Source organism: Oncorhynchus mykiss, chromosome 2 (genome assembly GCF_013265735.2).
Source record: "Oncorhynchus mykiss isolate Arlee chromosome 2, USDA_OmykA_1.1, whole genome shotgun sequence".
Lineage (NCBI taxonomy): Eukaryota > Metazoa > Chordata > Actinopteri > Salmoniformes > Salmonidae > Oncorhynchus > Oncorhynchus mykiss.
The window spans coordinates 96,725,295-96,752,794 of record NC_048566.1 but is presented as its reverse complement, the minus strand read 5'-3'; the positions used below and the strand labels follow the sequence as shown (position 1 = coordinate 96,752,794).

The following is a 27,500-nucleotide window of genomic DNA, read 5'->3' as shown; positions in this document are numbered from 1 at the left end:
CTCTGTTCCCAGTGTCCTCTGTTCTGCACTAGAATGAGCAGTAATCATGTCTCTGTTCCCAGTGTCCTCTGTTCTGCACTAGAATGACCAGTAATCATGTCTCTGTTCCCAGTGTCCTCTGTTCTGCACTAGAATGACCAGTAATCACGTCTCTGTTCCCAGTGTCCTCTGTTCTGCACTAGAATGACCAGTAATCATGTCTCTGTTCCCTGTTAGTGTCCTCTGTTCTGCACTAGAATGACCTTTAATCATGTCTCTGTTCCCAGTGTCCTCTGTTCTGCACTAGAATGACCAGTAATCATGTCTCTGTTCCCAGTGTCCTCTGTTCTGCACTAGAATGACCAGTAATCATGTCTCTGTTCCCTGTCAGTGTCCTCTGTTCTGCACTAGAATGACCAGTAATCACGTCTCTGTTCCCAGTGTCCTCTGTTCTGCACTAGAATGACCAGTAATCATGTCTCTGTTCCCAGTGTCCTCTGTTCTGCACTAGAATGAGCAGTAATCATGTCTCTGTTCCCAGTGTCCTCTGTTCTGCACTAGAATGACCAGTAATCATGTCTCTGTTCCCAGTGTCCTCTGTTCTGCACTAGAATGACCAGTAATCACGTCTCTGTTCCCAGTGTCCTCTGTTCTGCACTAGAATGACCAGTAATCATGTCTCTGTTCCCAGTGTCCTCTGTTCTGCACTAGAATGACCAGTAATCATGTCTCTGTTCCCAGTGTCCTCTGTTCTGCACTAGAATGACCAGTAATCATGTCTCTGTTCCCAGTGTCCTCTGTTCTGCACTAGAATGACCAGTAATCATGTCTCTGTTCCCAGTGTCCTCTGTTCTGCACTAGAATGACCTGTGATCACGTCTCTGTTCCCAGTGTCCTCTGTTCTGCACTAGAATGACCAGTAATCATGTCTCTGTTCCCTGTTAGTGTCCTCTGTTCTGCACTAGAATGACCTGTGATCACGTCTCTGTTCCCAGTGTCCTCTGTTCTGCACTAGAATGAGCAGCAATCACGTCTCTGTTGCCTGCTGATGAGATATATGTTATAGAGACCCCACTAGATCTATGTGTGCCGTCTTGCTAAATCATACAGTCATGTTTGGCATGACAACGACAATACAGTAGGAGCACAAATAGATCTGGAGCCAGCTAGGCATCTACAGTATGAACCTTTCGGTATTGTATGTTGGTGTAAATCCTACCTACCTACCTACCTACCTACCTACCTACCTACCTACCTACCTACCTACCTACCTACCTACCTACCTACCTACCTACCTACCTACCTACCTACCTACCTACCTACCTACCTACCTACCCACCCACCCACCCACCCACCCACCCACCCACCCACCCACCCACCCACCTACCTACCTACCTATCTATCTATCTTTGTTTTTTTTGGACTGTTGCGGTGTCGTACTGTAGACGGCCATACAGTGCTGTTGGAACCAGAGTTTCTGACCTTGTTCACTGACCTGAAACTGAAACCCAATATATCCAAGAGATGACAGTCTTCCTCTGCTGTATTTTAGCTCTAGTGTCTTTTCATAGTGTCATTCCCTGTAGACCACAACATTGTACCATAGCTACAGAATGTAGGCTAGGACAGAACATCTCTATCTTCATTATCTATACTGGATATCCTATCGGTCATTATCTATTCTGTATATCCTATTGGTCATTATCTATTCTGTATATCCTATTGGTCATTATCTATACTGGATATCGTATTGGTCATTATCTATCCTGGATATCGTATTGGTCATTATCTATATTGGATATCCTATTGGTCATGATCTATTCTGGATATCATGTTGGTCATTATCTGTAACTGGATATCCTATTGGTCATGATCTATTCTGTATATCCTATTGGTCATTATCTATACTGGATATCCTATTGGTCATTATCTATCCTGGATATCGTATTGGTCATTATCTATATTGGATATCCTATTGGTCATTATCTATACTGGATATCGTATTGGTCATGATCTATTCTGTATATCCTATTGGTCATTATCTATACTGGATATCGTATTGGTCATTATCTATCCTGGATATCATATTGGTCATTATCTATAATGAAATTCCTATTGGTCATTATCTATACTGTATATCCTATTGGTCATGATCTATTCTGTATATCCTATTGGTCATTATCTATTCTGTATATCCTATTGGTCATGATCTATTCTGTATATCCTATTGGTCATTATCTATACTGGATATCCTATTGGTCATGATCTATTCTGTATATCCTATTGGTCATTATCTATTCTATATATCCTATTGTGTACATACCAGGCTGTTACTATGCATATGACCTGTTCTATTACTTGTTATTATTAATTTTACTCATTATTATGGATATTGATTATTGTACTCTTAATGTTGAGGGAGCTAGCACACAGGCATTTTACTGTACCTTTTTATACCTTCAGTAAACAGTGTACGTTTTTTTTTGTTGCCTTTACCTCCCTTATCTCACCTCATTTGCTCACATCGTATATAGACTTGTTTATACTGTATTATTGACTGTATGTTTGTTTTACTCCATGTGTAACTCTATATAGCTGTGTGTGTCGAACTGCTTTGCTTTATCTTGGTCCAGGTCGCAATTGTAAATGAGAACTTGTTCTCAACTTGCCTACCTGGTTAAATAAAGGTGTTCTCAACTTGCCTACCTGGTTAAATAAAGGTGTTCTCAACTAGCCTACCTGGTTAAATAAAGGTGTTCTCAACTAGCCTACCTGGTTAAATAAAGGTGTTCTCAACTAGCCTACCTGGTTAAATAAAGGTGTTCTCAACTAGCCTACCTGGTTAAATAAAGGTGTTCTCAACTAGCCTACCTGGTTAAATAAAGGTGTTCTCAACTAGCCTACCTGGTTAAATAAAGGTGTTCTCAACTAGCCTACCTGGTTAAATAAAGGTGAAATAAAATAGAATACATAAATAAAAAACAGTGTACGTGACTAATACAATTTAGTTTGATTTTTGACTTGATACCCAGGGGACCAAAACCCTGCACGGTGTCCCATCTATCCCATCTATATGTCGAAATGGGCATCGACCCCTTTTTCTTTCAACTTCCTTTCAGCAAGACCCACTTTGTTATTATTAGTCAACGTGACCTCCCGTATCAGAGTTTAGGACGACTACAGTATACCAAGACCGCCTAGACGGCCCAGGCAGTCTGTCTACAGTAGAATCTCATCTAGACCGCCCAGGCAGTCTGTTTACAGTAGAATCTCACCTAGACCGCCCAGGCAGTCTGTTTACAGTAGAATCTCACCTAGACCGCCCAGGCCGGCAGGCAGTCTGTCCACAGTAGAATCTCATCTAGACCGCCCAGGCAGTCTGTCTACAGTAGAATCTCATCTAGACCGCCCAGGCCGGAAGGCAGTCTGTCCACAGTAGAATCTCATCTAGACCGCCCAGGCAGTCTGTTTACAGTAGAATCTCACCTAGACCGCCCAGGCAGTCTGTTTACAGTAGAATCTCACCTAGACCGCCCAGGCCGGCAGGCAGTCTGTCCACAGTAGAATCTCATCTAGACCGCCCAGGCAGTCTGTTTACAGTAGAATATCACCCAGACCGCCCAGGCCGGCAGGCAGTCTGTCCACAGTAGAATCTCATCTAGACCGCCCAGGCAGTCTGTCTACAGTAGAATCTCACCTAGACCGCCCAGGCCGGAAGGCAGTCTGTCCACAGTAGAATCTCATCTAGACCTCCCAGGCAGTCTGTCTACAGTAGAATCTCACCTAGACCGTCCAGGCCGGCAGGCAGTCTGTCTACAGTAGAATCTCACCTAGACCGCCCAGGCTGGCAGGCAGTCTGTCTACAGTAGAATCTCACCTAGACTGCCCAGGCAGTCTGTCTACAGTAGAATCTCACCTAGACCGCCCAGGCTGGCAGGCAGTCTGTCTACAGTAGAATCCCACCTAGACCGCCCAGGCAGTCTGTCTACAGTAGAATCTCACCTAGACCGCCCAGGCAGTCTGTCTACAGTAGAATCTCAGCTACAATGAGATCTCAACATGACCCCTGTGAATCACAAGACAATCACCCTGTCCATGTCACTGAACACTACATCTCCCTGTATGTCTGTACATGACCTTGTCTGTCTTTCTCCCTGTCTGTCTCCCTCCCTGTCTGTCTGTACGTGACCTTGTCTGTCTGTCTCTGTCTGTCTGTCTGTCTGTCTCTAACAACTTTAAATGGGTTGCTGAAGTCAGGCTGACAAATTGAGCTCCAGCAGTTTTATTCAGCAGGGATGTAGGCCAGGAATGAGTGACTCTGAGAGGCTTCCAGAAAGTTCCCAGGAAAGCTGGTTTTGCTTAGATTGAAGTATGTTACATAGAATAAGCATGCCTCTCTAACATGTAGAATAAGGAATCATTTGAGCCCATTTGTTTGCTCATTTTCAACCACTTTTTTATTTCCTGGTATCTAGGTCTGCCCCCAAAGCGCCAGCGAATGAGAAGGAGCGTCCTCTGAGCACCATGAGTAGCGAGGCCTCCAACTACACAGGCAGCTCGGACTATGCTACGCACCAAAGTAGCCCCGCAGCCAGAGTGAGTCACACACACACACACACACACACACACACACACACACACACACACACACACACACACGAAGGGACAAACTTGAATGATGTTAAGTAGTTGAACAGCAATGTGAGTGTATCGTCATATGCCCTCTTACTCATTTTCAGCCGTCAAGATCCTCAAAAAAAATTCACAACTTTGGGAAGAGATCCAACTCGATACGGAGAAACCCCAATGCCCTGGTCGTTAAGAGTAACTGGCTTTACAAACAGGTGAGTGTATGTGGAGGGCTTTATATAACGGTAGAGTCACTACAGTCGATCAGTTGATGAGTAAGGGAGACAGAGATATGAAAAAAGCTCCTGAACAGCTACTACCCCCAAGCCATAAGGCTGCTGAACAGCTACTACCCCCAAGCCATAAGGCTGCTGAACAGCTACTACCCCCAAGCCATAAGGCTCCTGAACAGCTACTACCCCCAAGCCATAAGGCTGCTGAACAGCTACTACCCCCAAGCCATAAGGCTGCTGAACAGCTACTACCCCCAAGCCATAAGGCTGCTGAACAGCTACTACCCCCAAGCCATAAGGCTCCTGAACAGCTACTACCCCCAAGCCATAAGGCTCCTGAACAGCTACTACCCCCAAGCCATAAGGCTGCTGAACAGCTACTACCCCCAAGCCATAAGGCTGCTGAACAGCTACTACCCCCAAGCCATAAGGCTGCTGAACAGCTACTACCCCCAAGCCATAAGGCTCCTGAACAGCTACTACCCCCAAGCCATAAGGCTGCTGAACAGCTACTACCCCCATGCCGTAAGGCTGCTGAACAGTTAATCAAATGGCCATCTGGACTATTTGCATTGACACCCCATGTGTTATGCTGCTGCTATTCACTGTTTATTATCTATGCATAGTCACTTTACCCCTACCTACATGTACAGTACCTTCTGAAATAATTCAGACCCATTGATTTTTGTTCCACATTTTGTTACATTACAGCCTTATCCCATAAATAAATGTTTGCAAATGTATTTAAAAAAAAATGTACATAAGTATTCAGACCCTTTGCTATGAGACTCGAAATTGAGCTCAGGTGCATCCTGATTCCATTGATCATCCTTGAGATGTTTCTACAACTTGATTGGAGTCCACTTGTGGTCAATTTAATTGATTGGACATGATTTGGAAAGGCACATACCTGTCAATATAAGGTCCCACAGCATGTCAGAGCAAAAACTAAGCCAAGAGGTCGAAGGAATTGTCCTTTGAGCTTCGAGACAGGATTGCGTAAAGGCACAGATCTTGGAAGGGTACCAAAAAATGTCTGCCTCATCGAAGGTCTCCAAGAACACAGTGACCTCCGTCATTCTTAAATGGAACTAGTTTGGAACCACTAAGACTCTTCCTAGATCTGGCCGCCCAACCATTCTGAGCAATCGGGGGGGAAGGGCCTTGGTCGGGGAGGTGACTCTGACAGAGCTCTAGAGTTCCTCTGTGGAGATGGGAGAACCTTCCAGAAGGACAACCTGCAGCACGCCAAAGCTCTGTCTCTGTCTCTGAGGGGTCTTTGGCCTGGTTTGCTAACTACCTCTCTCAAAGAGTGCAGCGTATAAAGTCAGAAAATCTGCTTTCTCAGCCACTGCCTATCACCAAGGGAGTACCCCAATACTCAATCTTAGGCCCCACACTCTTCTCAATTTACATCAGTAACATAGCTCAGGCAGTTGGAAGCCCTCTCATCCATTTATATGCAGATGATACAGTCTTTTTGTGTTAAATGCTCTACAACAAAGCTTTCTTAGTGTCCTACAAGCTTTCTCTACCCTTAACCTTGTTCTGAACACCTTCAAAACGAAGGTCATGTGGTTTGGTAAGAAGAATGGCCCTCTCCCCACAGGTGTTATTACTACCTCTGAGGGTTTAGAGCTTGATGTAGTCACCTCATACAAGTACTTGGGAGTATGGCTAGACGGAACACTGTCCTTCTCTCAGCACATATCAAAGCTGCAGGCTAAAGTTAAATCTAGACTTGGTTTCCTCTATCGTAATCGCTCCTCTTTCACCCCAGCTGCCAAACTAACCCTGATTCAGATGGCCATCCTATCCATGCTAGATTACGGAGACATAATTTATAGATCGGCAGGTGAGGGTGCTCTCGAGCGGCTAGATGTTCTTTACCATTCGGCCATCAGATTTGCCACCAATGCTCCTTATAGGACACATCACTGCACTCTATACTCCTCTGTAAACTGGTCATCTCTGTATACCCATCGCAAGACCCACTGGTTGATGCTTATTGATAAAACCCTCTTAGGCCTCACTCCCCCCTATCTGAGATATCTACTGCAGCCCTCATCCTCCACATACAATACCCGTTCTGCAAGTCACATTCTGTTAAAGGTCCCCAAAGCACACACATCCCTGGGTCGCTCCTCTTTTTAGTTCGCTGCAGCGACTGGAACGAGCTGCAACAAACACTCAAACTGGACTGTTTTATCTCAATCTCTTCATTCAAAGACTCAATCATGGACACTCTCTTACTGACAGTTGTGACTGCTTCTCATGCTGTATTGTTGTCTCTACCTTCTTGCCCTTTGTGCTGTTGTCTGTGCCCAATAATGTTTGTACCATGTTTTGTGCTGCTACCATGTTGTGTTGCTACCATTTTGTTGTCATGTTGTGTTGCTACCATGCTGTGTTTTCATATGTTGCTGCCTTGCTATGTTGTCTTAGGTCTCTCATTATGTAGTGTTGTCTCTCTTGTTGTGATGTGTGTTTTGTCCTATATTTATATTGTATTTAAATATATATATATATTCCCAGGCCCCTGTCCCCGCAGGAGGCCTTTTGCCTTTTGGTAGGCCGTCATTGTAAATAATAAATATTTCCCCTTAACTGACTTGCCTCGTTAAACAAAGGTAAAATAAAACAGAAGCAAACTCATGCTGTGGGGATGTTTTTCAGCGTTAAGGACTGAGAGACAGGATCTAGGCAATGTTGAACGGAGCAAAGTACAGAGAGATCCTTGATGAAAACTTGCTCCAGTGTTGTCAGAGCCTCAGACTGGGGGGGGGCGAAGGTTCACCTTCCAACAGGGCAGCGACCCTAAGCACACAGCCAAGAGAATGCAGGAGTGGCTTGAACCCAAAAAATCAAATCAAAATCCAGCCTGATCGAACATCTCTAGAGAGACCTGAAAGTAGTGTAGCAGTAGTGTAGCAACGCTCCCCGTCCAACCTGACAGAGCTTGAGAGAGGATCTGCAGAGAAGAACGGGAGAAACTCCCCATCCAACCTGACAGAGCTTGAGAGAGGATCTGCAGAGAAGAACGGGAGAAACTCCCCATCCAACCTGACAGAGCTTGAGAGAGGATCTGCAGAGAAGAACGGGAGAAACTCCCCATCCAACCTGACAGAGCTTGAGAGAGGATCTGCAGAGAAGAACGGGAGAAACTCCCCATCCAACCTGACAGAGCTTGAGAGAGGATCTGCAGAGAAGAACGGGAGAAACTCCCCATCCAACCTGACAGAGCTTGAGAGAGGATCTGCAGAGAAGAACGGGAGAAACTCCCCATCCAACCTGACAGAGCTTGAGAGAGGATCTGCAGAGAAGAACGGGAGAAACTCCCCATCCAACCTGACAGAGCTTGAGAGAGGATCTGCAGAGAAGAACGGGAGAAACTCCCCATCCAACCTGACAGAGCTTGAGAGAGGATCTGCAGAGAAGAAATGGGAGAAACTCCTTAAATCTACCAAGCTTGTAGCGTCATACCCAAGAAGACTCAAGGCTGTAATCGCTGCCAAAGGTGCTTCAGCAAAGTACTGAGTAAATGTGATATTTTTTAATTTTTAATTTTTTATAAATTAGCCAAAATGTCTGAAATCCAGTTTTTGCTTCTTCATTGGTATTGTGTGCAGATTGATGAGGGGGGGAAACAAATAATTGAATACATTTTAAAATAAGGCTGTCGCCTAACAAAATGGAGAAAAAGTCAAGGGGCCTGAATACTTCCCGAAGGCACTGTACATATAACCTCAATTACCTCGACTAACCCGCACATTGACGCAGTACCAAAAGTAGTGCACTATATAGGGAATAGTGTGTCATTTGGGATGCCCCGGCCCATGCTGTCTTACTAGCAGTGTGCGATCTGTCTGACAAACATGACGGTTTGAGAATAGAATGGTACCTCATCCATGAACATATTCAAAGCAAGACATTTCTGGGAAGGAATGGAATCGCAGGGGAGCTGGGTTGATTGTTTTCCCGGAACAAATATACCTCACTACTGTCATGTTCAAATACATATACCGCCAGGACTGTATACATTCAAATGTACTGGGAGCATATGTGTGATATGTTTTTGTAGTGTAATGTCACCAAACCCAACCAACCACACCCCAGAGGCAAGTGTAGAGAGAGAGAGAGAGAGAGAAACTTTTTTTTGTGGCTGAGGACTTTCCTCTTAAGCTAAATGGCTTTAAGAACTATCATGAGTTAAAATCATTCTGGGTCCGTGCTGGTTCCAGAATGTAGTCCTAGATTCTAGTTCTGGAATCCTACACTAAGGAATTTAGAGTTTAAAGAAGGAGAATATCAGTCAGTTTTCCAATAGAGAAAACAGAACCGAGGCAGTCATTGTCCTCTCCTTCACTCCTAGGTTTTAAGAGAAGTGTTACTGTAATGACATTTCCGGATTGTCTTACACAATCAAATAACTTTCAGCTCAGACAACCATACATAGACATGCCACCAGGGGTCTCTTCAGACATACACCACAAGACATGTCACCAGGGGTCTCTTCACAGTCCCCAAGTCCAAAACAAATTCACAGCAGCGCACAGTATTACACAGAGCCACGATCACGTGGAACTCCCTTTCAAATCTCCAATAACTCAAGCTAAGAGGAAAATTACCAAAAATAAATCATTTAAACATTTCATGGAAAGGAGGGACTGTGAGGTGACATGCACACAGACACACTAACACTGACACACAGCCACAGTAACACTGACACACAGACACACAGACACACTAACACTGACACACAGACACACTAACACTGACACACAGACACACTAACACTGACACACAGACACAGTAACACTGACACACAGACACACAGACACACTAACACTGACACACAGACACACTAACACTGACACACAGCCACAGTAACACTGACACACAGACACACAGACACACTAACACTGACACACAGCCACACTAACACTGACACACAGACACAGTAACACTGACACACAGACACACTAACACTGACACACAGACACACAGACACACTAACACTGACACACAGACACACTAACACTGACACACAGACACAGTAACACTGACACACAGACACACTAACACTGACACACAGACACACAGACACACTAACACTGACACACAGACACACTAACACTGACACACAGCCACAGTAACACTGACACACAGACACACAGACACACTAACACTGACACACAGACACACAGACACACTAACACTGACACACAGACACACTAACACTGACACACAGACACACTAACACTGACACACAGACACACTAACACTGACACACAGACACACTAACACTGACACACAGACACACTAACACTGACACACAGCCACAGTAACACTGACACACAGACACACAGACACACTAACACTGACACACAGCCACACTAACACTGACACACAGACACACAGACACACTAACACTGACACACAGCCACACTAACACTGACACACAGACACACAGACACACTAACACTGACACACAGCCACACTAACACTGACACACAGACACACAGACACACTAACACTGACACACAGCCACACTAACACTGACACACAGACACACAGACACACTAACACTGACACACAGACACACAGACACACTAACACTGACACACAGCCACACTAACACTGACACACAGACACACAGACACACTAACACTGACACACAGACACAGTAACACTGACACACAGACACACTAACACAGACACACAGACACACAGACACACTAACACTGACACACAGACACACTAACACAGACACACAGACACACAGACACAGTAACACAGACACACAGACACACTAACACAGACACACAGACACACAGACACAGACACACAGACACACAGACACACAGACACACTAACACTGACACATTATTTGTATTGTTTGTACTATTTTTTTGTTGTTGTATTGTTTGTATGTATTTACATTTTAAATCAGTGTTTATTTGCTTGTCATGTTGTGTGTGTTTTGTGGACCCCAGGAAGAGTAGCTGCTGCCCGTTCCGTTCCCCTCCCTCACCTCCGTCTCCCTCACCCTGTTCCCCTCCCTCACCTCCCTCTCCCTCACCCTGTTCCCCTCCCTCACCTCCCTGTTCCTCTCCATCACCCCGTTCCCCTCCCTCAGCCAGTTACCTCCCTCTTCCTCTCCCTCACCCCGTTCCCCTCCCTTACCTCCCCCTTCCCTCACCCCGTTCCCCTTCCTCTCCCTCACCCAGTTCCCCTCCCTCACCTCCCTCTTCCCTTCCCTCATCCCATTCCACTTCCTCACCTCCCTCTTCCTCTCCCTCATCCCGTTCCCCTCCCTCATCCTCTCCCTCACCCCGTTCCCCTCCCTTACCTCCCCCTTCCCTCCCATACCCACTCAGTCACAATTTATTGTTCATAACTGTGTTTGTGTATGACCGGAGGTTGGCGACATCTTAATTGGGTATGACAGGCTCGTGGTAATGGCTGGAGCAGAATATGTGGAATGGTATCAAATACGTCAGACACATGGTTTCCATGTTGCCATTCCATTTGCTCCGTTCCAGCCATTATAATGAGCTGTCGTCCCCTCAGCAGCCTCCACTGGTGTGTCTGTGAACAATACAGAACAATACAACACAATGCTCCCTGTCTTAAGGGAAGGATGTTTTCCTTGTAATCACGTCTGGAGTGTGCAACAGTCATTATTTGTCTTCTTCATCTTGTACCATGAACTAAATCATACGAACAGCAGATGACTGTCTGGTGATCCTAGTTTCTAGTCTTTAGAACGAGAACAAAAATCTGAAAATCTCAACATTGAAGACGTTTGTCTTTTGATATTGGTTGCTAACCTGCATCAGTAAAGTTAGTGTCTACAGAAAGTGTGGTAGTTTCTCAAACCTCTCCATGGGGATCCACAGCCATTCCATATATTCAACTATTTCATCAAGCTTTTGACTACTTGTTGAAAGAAGAGCTAGTTCAGGGTTACAACAAAATTGTGAAATATTTTGGGGGCCCTAAATATTTTTTTTTTTGGGGGGGGGGGGGGGGGGGGTTTATGTCCTCATAAAGACGTAGTTTGTGACTGTCTGTTTCTGTTGTTGTTTCAGGACAGCACGGGGATGAAGCTATGGAAGAAGAGGTGGTTTGTGCTGTCTGATATGTGTCTGTACTACTACAGAGGTGAGTGATGTCCGTGTACCTGAACACCAAACAGTTGTATGTTTTTGTATGTTTTTGCGTGATATTCCAAATGCCTGTATTGGAAGTATAACATATGTATTTTATATATATATATATATATATATATATATATTTATGAGCGTTTTTATGTCCTCTTGTTGTCATTTTGGTCTCATTTCCTTCGCTCCTTCTGTGCTGTGTGCACCTTCCCGTTTACACCAGAGATGTGTATATAATGACAAGATGCTCATGTCTCCACCCTAACAATGGGAGTTGTTGTCCCAAAGGCGGGAAGGCAGGCGACAAGCTTACGTCCAAAATAAACCCCCATTAGAAACACGTGTTGGTGAGTGAAACCTCTCGCTTTTGTCTCTTCCTCTCTGTTTCCTACAGACACACCAAGCCACTCCCCCTGCCACTCATGCCAACAAAGTTAACATATCAATTCTCCATTTCTGACAGGCGATTTAGACTCACTATTTGCATTTGTGGTTTGGTCCAATAGAATGGGTCATATGGACACCCGAAACACAACACATGGAGACATTATTATACTGTAATAGAGGAGAAGATCGCCTGAATAATGATACCTGTTTTATGTCTGTACTCCTCAAACTGTGTGCAGAACAGACACAACTAAAACAGGAGTATCAATGAACATTTATTCAGGAAAATGAATGCTCAGTTTGTTGTGGCACCACGTACCACCAGTAGCATTTTAGCCACAGACGGTTATCCTCCATTGTATGTGTTTTATAAATGTCCAATAAGCAATAAACACAATTACATAAGGAATTTGCAACAAGGTAGGCCACTTGATTTCAACATGTGAACAAAATGGACAGACTAGCCTGCTGTTCAAACAGCTGGAGACGGATTATTTAAGACCTGTGTTAATTTTCTATAATGTCTGCTGCAAGACGTTGGTCATTAGTGAAAGTGCATTATGCAGGGTTCTGGTTAAATGTGTAACAAAAAGGGAATTTTCATGCCGTACAACTCTCTGTCATACAACTCTCTGCCATACAACTCTCTGCCATACAACTCTCTGCCATACAACTCTCCTTCCGTGGCCTCCAACTGCTCTTAAATGCAAGTAAAACTAAATGCATGCTATTCAACCGATCACTGCCCACACCTGCTCGCCCGTCCAGCATCACTACTCTGAACGGTTCTGACATGTGGACAACTACAAATACCTAGGTGTCTGGTTAGACTGTAAACTCTCCTTCCAGACTCACATTAAGCATCTCCAATACAAAATTAAATCTAGAATCGGCTTCCTATTTCGCAACAAAGCATCCTTCACACGTGCTGCCAAACATACCCTTGTAAAACTGACTATCCTACCGATCCTCGACTTCGGTGATGTCATCTATAAAATAGTCTCCAACACTCTCCTCAACAAATTGGATGCAGTCTATCACAGTGCCATCCGTTTTGTCACCAAAGCCCCATACATTACCCACCATTGCGACCTGTACGCTCTCGTTGGTTGGCCCTCGCTTCATACTCGTCGCCAAACCCACTGGCTACAAGTTATCTACATGTCTCTGCTGCTAGGTAAAGCCCCGCCTTATCTCAGCTCACTGGTCACCATAGCAGCACCCACTCGTAGCACGCACTCCAGCAGGTATATCTCACTGGTCACCCCCAAAGCCAATTCCTTCTTTGGTCTGTTGCCAATGACTGGAACAAACTACAAAAATCTCTGAAGCTGGTGACCTATATCTCCCTCGCTAGCTTTAAGCACCAGCTGTCAGAGAAGCTCACAGATCACTGCACCTGTACATAGCCCATCTGTAAACAGCCCATCTATCTACCTACCTCATCCCCATACTGTATTTATTTATTTATCTTGCTCCTTTGCACCACAGTATCTCTACCTGCACATTCATCTTCTGCCCATCTACCATTCCAGTGTTTAATTGCTATATTGTAATTACTTCGCCACCATGGCCTATTTATTTCCTTATCTTACCTCATTTGCATGTCACTGTATATAGACTTTTTGTTTTCTTTTGTTCTACTGTAATATTGACTGTACTCTTGTTTATTCCATCTGTGTTGTTGTTTGTGTCGAACTGCTTTGCTTTATCTTGGCCAGGTCACAGTTGTAAATGAGAACTTGTTCTCAACTGGCCTACCTGGTTAAATAAAGGTGAAAAAAAATAAATATATATATATATATATTGGTAAAAGCAGGTTCAACTATTTTGATAAAATAATACAATTATTCGTGGGTCTGATGGTTGTGGAAGGTTTATATTTAGCCTGGGAATAACTTCACACGTCCTGAATGTATTATAATATATGCAGTGTATTTGACCTTTAATTGTACAACAAAGCTTATATAGAGGGGGGAAAAAAACAAAAAATGAGCAGTACGTATATCGTGAATGGCCCATAAGTTTGAAAAAATAGAGACATGATTTTTAGGCCCAGTCCGTACGACCTTGATTCCCTGAAGGATGGAATAAGATAGAACTCAGAGCTATGGTGTGTTTTTCCCATGTTGGGAATCTGTGAATTTGTGGTACAAAAAGAGGCATTTTGTTCATGGTGTCTTGAATCTATTAACAGGCATGTCTACGGCCACCTGTGGTGTGACCTTCACATTGCTTCTTGGTGTTGTGACGCTGCCATTTAGCCATGTCTCTGTGTTTATAGCATAGCTTTGTAACACATGCGTGCACACACAGACACACACTCGACAGTGGCAGAAGTCAGTCAAGCGCTTCGATGGGGGCACAGAGTTCGTAACCTCTATGCCGGTCCTCCACTATGCCGACGTGTAAACACCCCCCGCCCCCGCACCCCCATGTCTGTCTGGCCACAGCATTTTCCACTGCTCGCCACCCAGGGTTTTGTCTGTCAGGGACTGAAAAGGAAAGCGGAGGGAGGGCAGACGGACATCAGGAATAACACAGACGTGTCATCTCAGTGCTCAGCATAATGATGTATGTCCACACAAAGAGAGCAGCTATCTGTCTGGATGGGCTTCAGGGCCACAGTTACAGCTAGACTCTAGAGCCAACAGCAGACCGATGCTTGATTCTGCACTACAGTGCAGTCCCCATTCGTATGCTACTGGCTCTGATATTTTCTTTCTACATTGTCCTTTGCAGCACAGCTCCAGTGACTATGGTGGATGCGTCACCAGGCCAGCTCAGTACAGCTGGGTTTGGCTCGGCTTGGCTTAGTTGTGTGAAAAGGACCTTCTGTACTGTAGCTACTTAACCCGGATCATTAATTTACAGCCAGTGTGGCCTTTTTGGGAGGAAAGAGACTCTCAAACTCTCTGAACAGCTGTGTCAATATTTAATGGATCTGACCATTTGTTAGAGCGTGAGAGAGAATTCAGTCAATAGCAGATCAAATGGACAGTCAGTAGCACACGTTGTGCTGCTGTTCCCTGTTGGCTGGACACTATGAGAGAAGGAGGAAGCCCCATTTTAAATCATTGTGTTTATGAACAGAAAACACCCCAATCTGGACTGGGACACTGTCAGAGAAGCAGGGAAAGAGATGATCTTTCCTGCACACTTCCTTGCCCTGGAATCGTGACGGGACCTCGATGAAGGGCAGGTGACAGCCGATTGACCCTGTCTGCAGACCGGTCAATGCGTTGCTGTCTGCACTTGCAGCGGGCACACGCAGACAGAGACCAGAGACCAGACGGTGATGGAGGAGGTGAAGATGGACTCAACGAATGATGCGTAAAACCGGATCAGGATTGACTGGGAGATTTAGAGTTTTTTCAGCTGCTGTTAGTAGTACATCAGCTGGTGTGTCTTCTTGGTGACCGCTGTAATGGTGTCCTCTCACTAGAGGCTGTGATGCTGTCCTCCCGCTAGAGGCTGTGATGGTGTCCTCCCACTAGAGGCTGTGATGTTGTCCTCCCATTAGAGACTGTGATGCTGTCCTCCCACTAGAGGTGGTGATGCTGTCCTCCCACTAGAGGCTGTGATGCTGTCCTCCCGGTAGAGGCTGTGATGCTGTCCTCCCGGTAGAGGCTGTGATGCTGTCCTCCCAGGAGAGGCTGTGATGCTGCCCTCCCACTACAGGCTGTGATGCTGTCCTTCACTAGAGGCTTTGATACTGTCCTCCCACTAGAGGATGTGATGCTCTCCTCCCACTAGAGGCTATGATACTGTCCTCCCACTAGAGGCTGTGATGCTGTCCTTCCACTAGAGGCTGTGATGCTGTCTCCCGGTAGAGGCTGTGATGCTGTCCTCCCACTAGAGTCTGTGATGCTGTCCTCCCACTAGAGTATGTGATGCTGTCCTCCCATTAGAGGCTGTGATGCTGTCCTCCCACTAGAGGCTGTGATGCTGTCCTCCCACTAGAGGCTGTGATGCTGTCCTCCCATTAGAGACAGGAAGTTGAATGATTCAGCCGTGCTAACCCCACAGGAAGTTGAAGGATTCAGCCGTGCTAACCCCACAGGAAGTTGAAGGATTCAGCCGTGCTAACCCCCAGGAAGTTGAATGATTCCGATTCCGAGGGGTAGTGTGGCCGTTTTCTGAAGTCAACCATCTCCACTGTTTTGTATGTGTTCCCATTGTGTTCCCATGTATAATAGAGAGATATACTGAGTATTAAAAACATTAGGGACGCCTGCTCTTTCCACGACTAGAGGTGAGATCATGAATCTTGTATAATGATCCCTGGTGTAGAGTGACTAGAGGTGAGAGCATGAATCTTGTATAATGATCCCTGGTGTAGAGTGACTAGAGGTGAGAGCATGAATCTAGTTGATCCCTGGTGTAGAGTGACTAGAGGTGAGAGCATGAATCTTGTATAATGATCCCTGGTGTAGAGTGACTAGAGGTGAGAGCATGAATCTTGTATAATGATCCCTGGTGTAGAGTGACTAGAGGTGAGAGCATGAATCTAGTTGATCCCTGGTGTAGAGTGACTAGAGGTGAGAGCATGAATCTTGTATAATGATCCCTGGTGTAGAGTGACTAGAGGTGAGAGCATGAATCTTGTATAATGATCCCTGGTGTAGAGTGACTAGAGGTGAGAGCATGAATCTTGTATAATGATCCCTGGTGTAGAGTGACTAGAGGTGAGAGCATGAATCTTGTATAATGATCCCTGGTGTAGAGTGACTAGAGGTGAGAGCATGAATCTTGTATAATGATCCCTGGTGTAGAGTGACTAGAGGTGAGAGCATGAATCTTGTATAATGATCCCTGGTGTAGAGTGACTAGAGGTGAGAGCATGAATCTAGTTGATGATCCCTGGTGTAGAGTGACTAGAGGTGAGAGCATGAATCTTGTATAATGATCCCTGGTGTAGAGTGACTAGAGGTGAGAGCATGAATCTAGTTGATGATCCCTGGTGTAGAGTGACTAGAGGTGAGAGCATGAATCTTGTATAATGATCCGTGGTGTAGAGTGACTAGAGGTGAGAGCATGAATCTTGTATAATGATCCCTGGTGTAGAGTGACTAGAGGTGAGAGCATGAATCTAGTTGATGATCCCTGGTGTAGAGTGACTAGAGGTGAGAGCATGAATCTTGTATAATGATCCGTGGTGTAGAGTGACTAGAGGTGAGAGCATGAATCTTGTATAATGATCCCTGGTGTAGAGTGACTAGAGGTGAGAGCATGAATCTTGTATAATGATCCCTGGTGTAGAGTGACTAGAGGTGAGAACATGAATCTTGTATAATGATCCCTGGTGTAGAGTGACTAGAGATGAGAGCATGAATCTAGTTGATGATCCCTGGTGTAGAGTGACTAGAGGTGAGAGCATGAATCTAGTATAATGATCCCTGGTGTAGAGTGACTAGAGGTGAGAGCATGAATCTAGTATAATGATTCCTGGTGTAGAGTGACTAGAGGTGAGAGCATGAATCTAATATGATGATCCCTGGTGTAGAGTGACTAGAGGTGAGAGCATGAATCTAGTATAATGATCCCTGGTGTAGCATAAAGAGTCCGAAATATTTTTTTCCCAGCTTCACTTGTTGCGTCCTGTTTGTCTGGAAGTCAGTGATCCATCTTGACAGATACAGCTGGACACGTTCAACTGAGAGAGTTTGTGTTGCAGCAGTTCCGGGATGATTGTATTAAATGCAGAGCTGTAGTCCACAAACGATAACCTTGGAAATATGTCTTTGGGTTATGGAGGTGTTTGAAGATGTAGTGCAGATAACGTGACATCAAACACACCCAACGCCTTTTGAACAGACGTACAGTATGATTGTGTCCCAAATGGCAGCCTATTCCCTACATAATGCTCTATGGACCCTGGTCAAAAGTAGGGCGCTATGAAAGGAATATGGTGACATGGAAACCTACTACAGTGCCTTCGGGAAGCATTCACAGCCTGTTTTTCACACATTTTGTTGAGTTACAGCCTGAATTTAAAATTAATTAAATTTAGATTATTATTTTTTGGTTGCTTGGCCTACACACAATATCCCATAATGTCAAATAGGAATTATGTTTTTTTTTAAATTTGTACTAATTAATAAAAAATGAAAAGCTTAAATGTCTTGAGTCAGTAAGTATTCAATCTTTTTGTTATGGCAAGCGTAAATAAGTAAACATTTGCTTAACAAGTCACATAAGAAGTTACATGCACTCTGTGTGCAATGATAGTGTTTAACCGGATTTTCGAATGACTACCTAATTTCTGTACCCCACACATGAAGTTATATGTAAGGTCCCTCAGTCCAGCAGTGAATTCAACCAGAAACACCAGGGAGGTTTTCCAATGACTCGCAAAAAGGGCACCTATTGGATGGGTAAAAAAAATTTAAAAGCAGACATTGAATATTCCTTTGAGCATGGTGAAGTTATTAATTACACTTTGGAATGGTGTATCAATACACCCAGTCACTACAAAGATACAGGCATCCTTCCCAACTCAGTTGCCGGAAGGAAACTGCTCAGGGATTTCACCATGAGGCCAATGTTGACTTTCAAACAGTTAAGAGTTTAAAGGAAAACTTTGTGATTTTGAAGCCCTTTATCTACTTCCCCAGGGTCAAAGGAACTCTTGGATACCAGTTTTATGTGTCTGTGTCCAGAATGAAGGAAGTTAGAGGTAGTTCCGTGAGCCAATGCTAAGTAGCGTTAGCGCAATGACTGGAAGTCTATAGGTATATGCTAGCACTCTTCATATTTTCAAGCATGGTGGTGGCTGCATCATGTTATGGGTATGCTTGTCATCAGCAGAAACGGAATAAAGGTAAGCACAGGCAAAATCCTAGAGGAAAACCTGGTTCAGTCTGCTTTCCAACAGACCCTGGGAGACAAATTCACCTTTCAGCAGGACAATAACCTGAAACACAAGGACAAATATACACTGCAGTTGCTTCCCAAGACATTATTGAGTGGCGTAGTTACAGTTTTCACTTAAATCGGCTAGAAAATCTATGGTAAGACTTGAGAATGTCTGTCTAGCAATGATCAACAACTAACTTGACGGAGCTTGAAGAATTTAAAAAATAATAATGTGCAAATATTGTACAATCCAGGTGTCCAAAGCTCTTAGAGACTTACCCAGAAAGACAAAGAGGATTGGAACATTATTGACCAGGGGGTTGAATACTTATTTGATGAAGATATATTAGTGTTTTACAAATGTTCAAATCTTTTTTTCCACTGACGAGTATTTTGTGTAGATCGTTGACAGAAAATGACAATTAAAATGCATTTTAATGTAAAAAAAAAACTAAAGTAGGAAAAGGATTGTAAATAGTTGAAGGCTGTTTATAGTCACGGGTCTATATGTATCTACATAAAAACCTAGCCCTAGATGAGCCACTCACTGCACCTACTGGTGGCCAAGATAGGAATGTAACAACACATGACAGATGAGATTTAATCCCCAGTGTGTTCCATTAGATTAGTCTAATACGTATTGCATATTAATAGAGAAGGCTGTTAATATCACAGTGGGACTTTTAAAAAGTACTGTTCGTTTTAGAAGAATATGTATTCCTTTCATATCAATGATTTTCTGAGCCTAGATTCAGCCATAATCTAATGAACAGTATCCAGCCACTATAAAGAGAAGGCTATATTATTGGATCATTACAGTTTGAAATCTCATTTGCCGCACTTTGGTGCCTTATCTCCTGTGGCTCCGCCTAACCCAGGTAGGTATGTGTGAATTACGAGTGTTGGTGAATAAATCAGAGGAGAGCCCGGAGGGGGAGGAAGGTTGGAGAGGAGGCGGAGGGATGGAGAGAGAGAAAGAGGCTGAGAGGGAGAGAAGGATGGAGAGCAGAACAGGCTGGAGGAAACAGATATATCCTGGAGCCAGGCCTCTCAGTGGGAGCTGCAGGACAGCCAGCTGTCTTCCTTCTTCCTGTTCTGTATGGTATTGTACCAACTAGAGGCCACACAGAGTTCAGCTACCTCAACATCTCCACCTCTCAGCCTCGATCTACATACAAACTACTCAAAGAAAGTCTCAACCTTCTCTCTTTCTCTCACCACTTTCTCTCAACTTTAACTTTTTTCTTTCTCTTTCTCTCTCTTTTCTTTTCTTTCTTTCTTTCTTTTTTTCTTTTTTTTCCTTTCTTTCAAACCTCTTTCCATAACGCACCCTGTAACATGGTTGTGTTGCAATGCGGAGCCCCTGACCTTGTTGCTCTTTTGCATAACTGTCTTGGCTTGAATTGTGTTTGTTTATTTGGTTGTTCAATGATTAATGTGTGGAGACTAGAGCAACAGCCCCTGTAGGGCTGGATGTAGTAGAGGGTGTTAGCATCTAGGCTTCCTGTAGCTTATGCCTCACAGAAAACACACACACACACACTATGCTCTCTCAGCTGAACATAATAAGGCTTAGTGAGAGTTATTTCTCTGCTGGAGTTTCATCAATGGACAGATGCTAATCTCTTCCTCCCTGTCACTGGGTCCTGTTGTTCTCTTCTGACCAGAGAATTATTATATTTTAATTTTTTTATACCTTTATTTAACTAGGCAAGTCAAAGTATTTTCAATGACGGCCTAGGAACAGTGGATTAATTGCCTGTTCAGGGGCAGAATGACATATTTGTACCTTGTCAGCTCGGGGATTTGAACTTGCAACCTTTCGGTTGCAACCACTAGGCTACCCTGCCACCAGTACTGTTGCTGCCTTGTTTATATGGTGACAATCACAGCATCCCTCTCTTTCTCCTGATGTTCCTCTCAGCTATGTACATGTTGTTTCAGGATGTTTTGTTTTTGTAGAGGTTTGTTATTAGCCTGGTCCCACATCTGTTTGTGCTGTAAAGCTAACCGTTCATTGGGACACAAGGCGACACAAACAGATGTGGGACCAGGCTAGAGTTGCGTAGATTCTGTGATAAGGGATGGAAAATGGGGTTCAACATGAAGTCCTGTAATACCTCATGTAAGCCCTCTAATTCTCATTTTGCTATGAAAAGTCTCAAAAGACATTTCAAACATGTAGGTAGTTTCAAACATCCTAGATAGTTTTAACTACATCTATCCTTACCTTAATGACCTAATCCTCCTGTTCAGGAAGAGGTCTTTCCTTAATGACCTAATCCTCCTGTTCAGGAAGAGGTCTATCCTTAATGACCTAATCCTCCTGTTCAGGAAGAGGTCTATCCTTAATGACCTAATCCTCCTGTTCAGGAAGAGGTCTATCCTTAATGACCTAATCCTCCTGTTCAGGAAGAGGTCTATCCTTAATGACCTAATCCTCCTGTTCAGGAAGAGGTCTATCCTTAATGACCTAATCCTCCTGTTCAGGAAGAGGTCTTTCCTTAATGACCTAATCCTCCTGTTCAGGAAGAGGTCTATCGTTAATGACCTAATCCTCCTGTTCAGGAAGAGGTCTTTCCTTAATGACCTAATCCTCCTGTTCAGGAAGAGGTCTATCCTTAATGACCTAATCCTCCTGTTCAGGAAGAGGTCTTTCCTTAATGACCTAATCCTCCTGTTCAGGAAGAGGTCTATCCTTAATGACCTAATCCTCCTGTTCAGGAAGAGGTCTTTCCTTAATGACCTAATCCTCCTGTTCAGGAAGAGGTCTATCCTTAATGACCTAATCCTCCTGTTCAGGAAGAGGTCTATCCTTAATGACCTAATCCTCCTTTTCAGGAAGAGGTCTATCCTTAATGACCTAATCCTCCTGTTCAGGAAGAGGTCTATCCTTAATGACCTAATCCTCCTGTTCAGGAAGAGGTCTATCCTTAATGACCTAATCCTCCTGTTCAGGAAGAGGTCTATCCTTAATGACCTAATCCTCCTGTTCAGGAAGAGGTCTATCCTTAATGACCTAATCCTCCTGTTCAGGAAGAGGTCTATCCTTAATGACCGAATCCTCCTGTTCAGGAAGAGGTCTATCCTTAATGACCTAATCCTCCTGTTCAGGAAGAGGTCTATCCTTAATGACCTAATCCTCCTGTTCAGGAAGAGGTCTATCCTTAATGACCTAATCCTCCTGTTCAGGAAGAGGTCTATCCTTAATGACCTAATCCTCCTGTTCAGGAAGAGGTCTATCCTTAATGACCTAATCCTCCTGTTCAGGAAGAGGTCTATCCTTAATGACCTAATCCTCCTGTTCAGGAAGAGGTCTATCCTTAATGACCTAATCCTCCTGTTCAGGAAGAGGTCTATCCTTAATGACCTAATCCTCCTGTTCAGGAAGAGGTCTATCCTTAATGACCTAATCCTCCTGTTCAGGAAGAGGTCTATCATTAATGACCTAATCCTCCTGTTCAGGAAGAGGTCTATCCTTAATGACCTAATCCTCCTGTTCAGGAAGAGGTCTATCCTTAATGACCTAATCCTCCTGTTAAGGAAGAGGTCTATCCTTAATGACCTAATCCTCCTGTTCAGGAAGAGGTCTATCCTTAATGACCTAATCCTCCTGTTCAGGAAGAGGTCTATCCTTAATGACCTAATCCTCCTGTTCAGGAAGAGGTCTATCATTAATGACCTAATCCTCTTGTTCAGGAAGAGGTCTATCCTTAATGACCTAATCCTCCTGTTCAGGAAGAGGTCTATCCTTAATGACCTAATCCTCCTGTTCAGGAAGAGGTCTATCCTTAATGACCTAATCCTCCTGTTCAGGAAGAGGTCTTTCCTTAATGACCTAATCCTCCTGTTCAGGAAGAGGTCTATCCTTAATGACCTAATCCTCCTTTTCAGGAAGAGGTCTATCCTTAATGACCTAATCCTCCTGTTCAGGAAGAGGTCTTTTCTTAATGACCTAATCCTCCTGTTCAAGAAGAGGTCTATCCTTAATGACTTAATCCTCCTGTTCAGGAAGAGGTCTATCCTTAATGACCTAATCCTCCTGTTCAGGAAGAGGGATCTGTTTCACAGCAGCAGTAGCTGCCGCATACATGACAAACTTTTGAAGGAGGTGAAACGAGGTTCTGCATATCATGTTTAGTTTCCTGTTTGTTTTTGTTTCCTCCAGATGAGAAAGAGGAGGGTATTCTCGGCAGCATCCTCCTGCCTAGCTTTCGAATATCTATGCTGTCTGTCGACGACCACATCAACAGAAAATATGCCTTCAAGGTCAGTACTCACTACTTGTTTTCATCCTTTTGTCAAACAGTTTTTTTGGGGGGGGAAGGGGGGGCTTCGGTAGTTGATGCTTTATATTTGATGTCTGAGATTCCAGAGCTATGAGGAAACAAGTGAGAGATGCATTAGAAGGTAGAAAATGCCAGTTGGTTTCGATTTGTCCGGGAGTGGTCCGAGTGAGGGGCCTAATTGGACGAGCCTAATGGGAGGGATATGTAACCTGAAAACTATCTGTTATTGGCAGGGAGGTTTGAAACTCTTTTTTTTTATTGGTCTGTTAACTTATACCGCCTGGTGATATTGCCAGGCTAGCCAAAACTCCATCCCGCCAAAACGGGCTGCAATTTCAGACTTTTCAAACAGCTCTTACACAAAAATGGCATCATCATTTTCACAATATATACTGAGTGTCCAAAACATTAAGAACACCTTCCTAATATTTAGTTGCACATCCCCCTTTTTGCCTGTAGAACAGTCTTTATTCGGGCCTCCCGAGTGGCCCAGCAGTCTAAGGCACTTGAGGCGTCACTGCAGAACTATGATCGATCCCAGGCTGTGTCACAGCTGGCCGTGCCCAGGAGACCCATGAGGCGGTGCGCAATTGGCACGGTGTCGTCCGGGTTAGGGGAGGGTTTGGCCGGCCGGAATATCCTGGTCCCATCTCACTCTAGCGACTCCTTGTGGCGAGCTGGGCGGTCTGCAAGCTGACTTCCGGTCGCCAGCTGCACAGTTAAGCGAGCAGTGTGTCAAGAAGCAATGCGGCTTGGCAGGGTCGTGTTTCGGAGGACGCATGGCTCTCGACCTTTGCCTCTCCCGAGTCCGTAGGGGAGTTGTAGCGATGGGACAAGACTGTAACTACCAATTAGATACCACGGAATTGGGGAGAAAAAGGTGTAGAAATGTTTTGTCAGGGCATGGACTCTACAAGGTGTCGAAAGCGTTCCACAGGGATACTGGCCCATGTTGACTCCAATGCTTCCCGCAGTTGTGTCAAGTTGTCTGGATGTCCTTTGGTTGGTAGAACATTCTTGATACACACAGGAAACCCAGTAGCATTGCAGTTCTTGACACAAACCGGTGGGCCTGGCACCTACTACCATACCCGGGCCAAAGGCACTTCAATCTTTTGTCTTGCCCATTCACCCTCTGAATGGCACACATACACAATCCATGTCTCAATTGTCCCAAGGCTTAAAAATAATTATTTAACCTGTCTCCTCCCCTTCCTCCCCTTCATCTACACTAATTGAAGTGGATTTAACAGATGACATCAACAAGGGATCATAGTTATCACCTTGATTCATCTGGTCAGTCTGTCATGGAAAGAGGTGTTCTTTATGTTTTGTACACTCAGTGTATATAAAACACAGGCAAATCTTGTTTTTGACTGCACTGGGCCTTTAAACATCGCAAAGGGAGGATATACAGGGCATACGGAAAGTATTTAGACCCCATGACTTTTCCCCCATTTTGTTACTTTACAGCCAAAAACTGTGTTTTAGAAATGTTTGAAATGCACATTTACATAAGTGTTCAGACCCTTTACTCAGTACTTTGTTGAATCACATTTTGCAGCGAGTCTTCTTGGGTATGACGCTACAAGCTTGGCACACCTGTATTTGGGGAGTTTCTCCCATTCTTCTCTGCAGATCATCTCAAGCTCTGTCAGGATGGATGGGGTCCGTTGCTGCACTCTCCAGAGATGTTCGATCGGGTTCAAGTCCGGGGCTCTAGCTGGGCCACGCAAGAACATTCAGAGACTTGTTCCGAAGCCACTCCTGCGTTGTCTTTGCTGTGTGTTAGGGTCGTTGTCCTGTTGGAAGGTGAACCTTCGCCCCAGTCTGAGGTCCTGAGTGCTCTGAAGCAGGTTTTCATCAAGGATATCTCTGTACTTCGCTCTGTTCATCTTTCCCTCAATCCTGACTAGTCTCCCAGTCCCTGTCGCTGAGAAACATCCCCAGAACAGGATGGTGCCACCACCATGCTTCACCATAGGGAGGGCGCCAGGTTTCCTCCAGACGTGACGCTTGGCATTCAGGCCAAAGAGACCAATCATCAGACCAGAGAATCTTGTTTCTCATGGTCTGAGAGTCCTTTAGCTGCCAAGCGGGCTGTCATGTGCTTTTTAAAGAGGAGTGGCTTTTGTCTGGTCACTCTACCATAAAGGCCTTATTGGTGGAGTGCTGCAGAGATGGTTGTCCTTCTGGAAAGGTTCTCCCATCTCCACAGAGGACTTCTGGATCTCTGTCAGAGTGACTATCGGGTTCTTGGTCACCTCCCTGACCAAGGCCCCTCTCCAACGACTGCTCAGTTTGGCCAGGAGGCCAGCTCTAGGAAGATTGTTGATGGTTCCAAACTTCTTCCATTTAAGAATGATTTAAGAAGGATGGACGCCGCTGGGTTCTTGGGAACCTGCAATGCTGCAGAAATGTTTTGGTACCCTTCCCCAGAACTGTGCCTCGACACAATCCTGTCTCGGAGTTCTACTGACAATTATTTCGACCTTCTTTCGACCTCATGGCTTGGTTTTTGCTCTGACATGTCAACTGTGGGACCTTATATAGACAGGTGTGTGTCTTTCCAAATCACGTCCAATCAATTGAATTTACCACAGGTGGACTCCAATCTAGTTGTAGTAACATCTCAAGGATGATCAATGGAATCAGGATGCACTTGTGCTCAATTTCAGGTCTCATAGCAAAGGGTCTGAATACTTTTTCGAATGCACTGTATTTCTAAAAACTTTCAGAGTTTACCAGTGAATTGCCAGTATTTTGGTATCTTTCAAGGATTTTATGTACTCTAATACAAAACCATCTAGTGTCCCTTTTTGGGTACTTCAGATTATCACAAGTATCTGTAATTATCTCTGGCCTTGTCACGTGTAAAATATAATAAATAGTTAAATAAGATTTTTTTTTAAACTTTTTTTTAAAACTAAAAGAAATAGAATGACAAATCTATAAAACATTATCCTAAATATAAATGATATAAATATAAATGAATAAGTGAAGACCGTTGGTATTTTAATGTCACTGTTTTATCATGAATGTCCTTTATATTTGTTTTACACGTTTTATTTATTTAGTTAATTTCAATATCTATTTGTTGTCAAATGTTTTTTCAAGACTGGTGGCGGTTGTGACGAGCTGCAGAGCTAATATATTAAAACAAAGGCCATTGTTGATTTAAACGCTTATTTCATTAATTAGGCTATTTTCTCTTGAACCATATGGTCTATCCACTAGAAACTCAAGGACAATAAAACATGAATACTATATATTAATAAAACATGTTTTAAGTTATTCAAGTATAAATTACCAAAAGTTACGATAGATTGCCATCGATTTTCTGTTAATTACCAAAAAAAATGACTGAAGATTCTGGTAACTTTAGTAAATTACCGGTAGTTTTGCAACCCTCGTCTGGGTCAAAGAGAGGAAAAATAAGGCTTGTTTTTGGCATGTACCGCTACTGCTTTAAGCATTGTTAGTAAGCAGCAGAAGCTACAGCATAACGTTTCGCTCCAATAGCCTCTTGAGTCCTGCGGCAACCAGTTATATTTCATTTAATGGCGTCTCTCTCAGTGCTGTGGCTTTTTCTCTGGTCTGGTTCCTTTACAAAGCCAGAGGGAGGGAGAGACGAGGGTTTCGGCTCAGCCCTGCCAAGCAGCACAGCCACACACAGACGCCCAGGAGTCTGCCCAAGCTTGGTCTCTCGAACCAACCACACAGACTCAAGTTTCCATTTCCTCAGAGAGAGAGAAGGGGGCGAGAGCGAGCTGAGGGAGAGGAGGAAGAAACAGAGCTCTGCATGATTCCTGTAGCTCTATCATAATTATAGAAGCATTTCACATAACGCAAAGGGAAATGTAATGAGGATAACTCGGCTGTATGCCAGTCATGTTAAAAGGGTGCTAATTAGATTTTCACAGGTTAAAGCTTTTCACACTTGAATTGGCAAATTCCTT

General features: G+C 44.2%; 1 protein-coding gene across 4 annotated transcripts in view; it reads left to right on the top strand.

Moving 5' to 3' along the window:
* Positions 1-27,500, top strand: part of LOC110500541 (pleckstrin homology domain-containing family A member 5) — a 249,944-nt gene that overhangs the window by 144,279 nt on the left and 78,165 nt on the right. For all 4 annotated transcript variants that reach the window (XM_036960116.1, XM_036960115.1, XM_036960106.1 and 1 more), the window contains 4 exons: positions 4,455-4,575; positions 4,719-4,823; positions 11,936-12,008; positions 23,421-23,521. In XM_036960116.1, the coding sequence (XP_036816011.1) occupies positions 4,455-4,575; positions 4,719-4,823; positions 11,936-12,008; positions 23,421-23,521 (400 nt within the window). The remainder of the gene's footprint in view (positions 1-4,454; positions 4,576-4,718; positions 4,824-11,935; positions 12,009-23,420; positions 23,522-27,500) is intronic.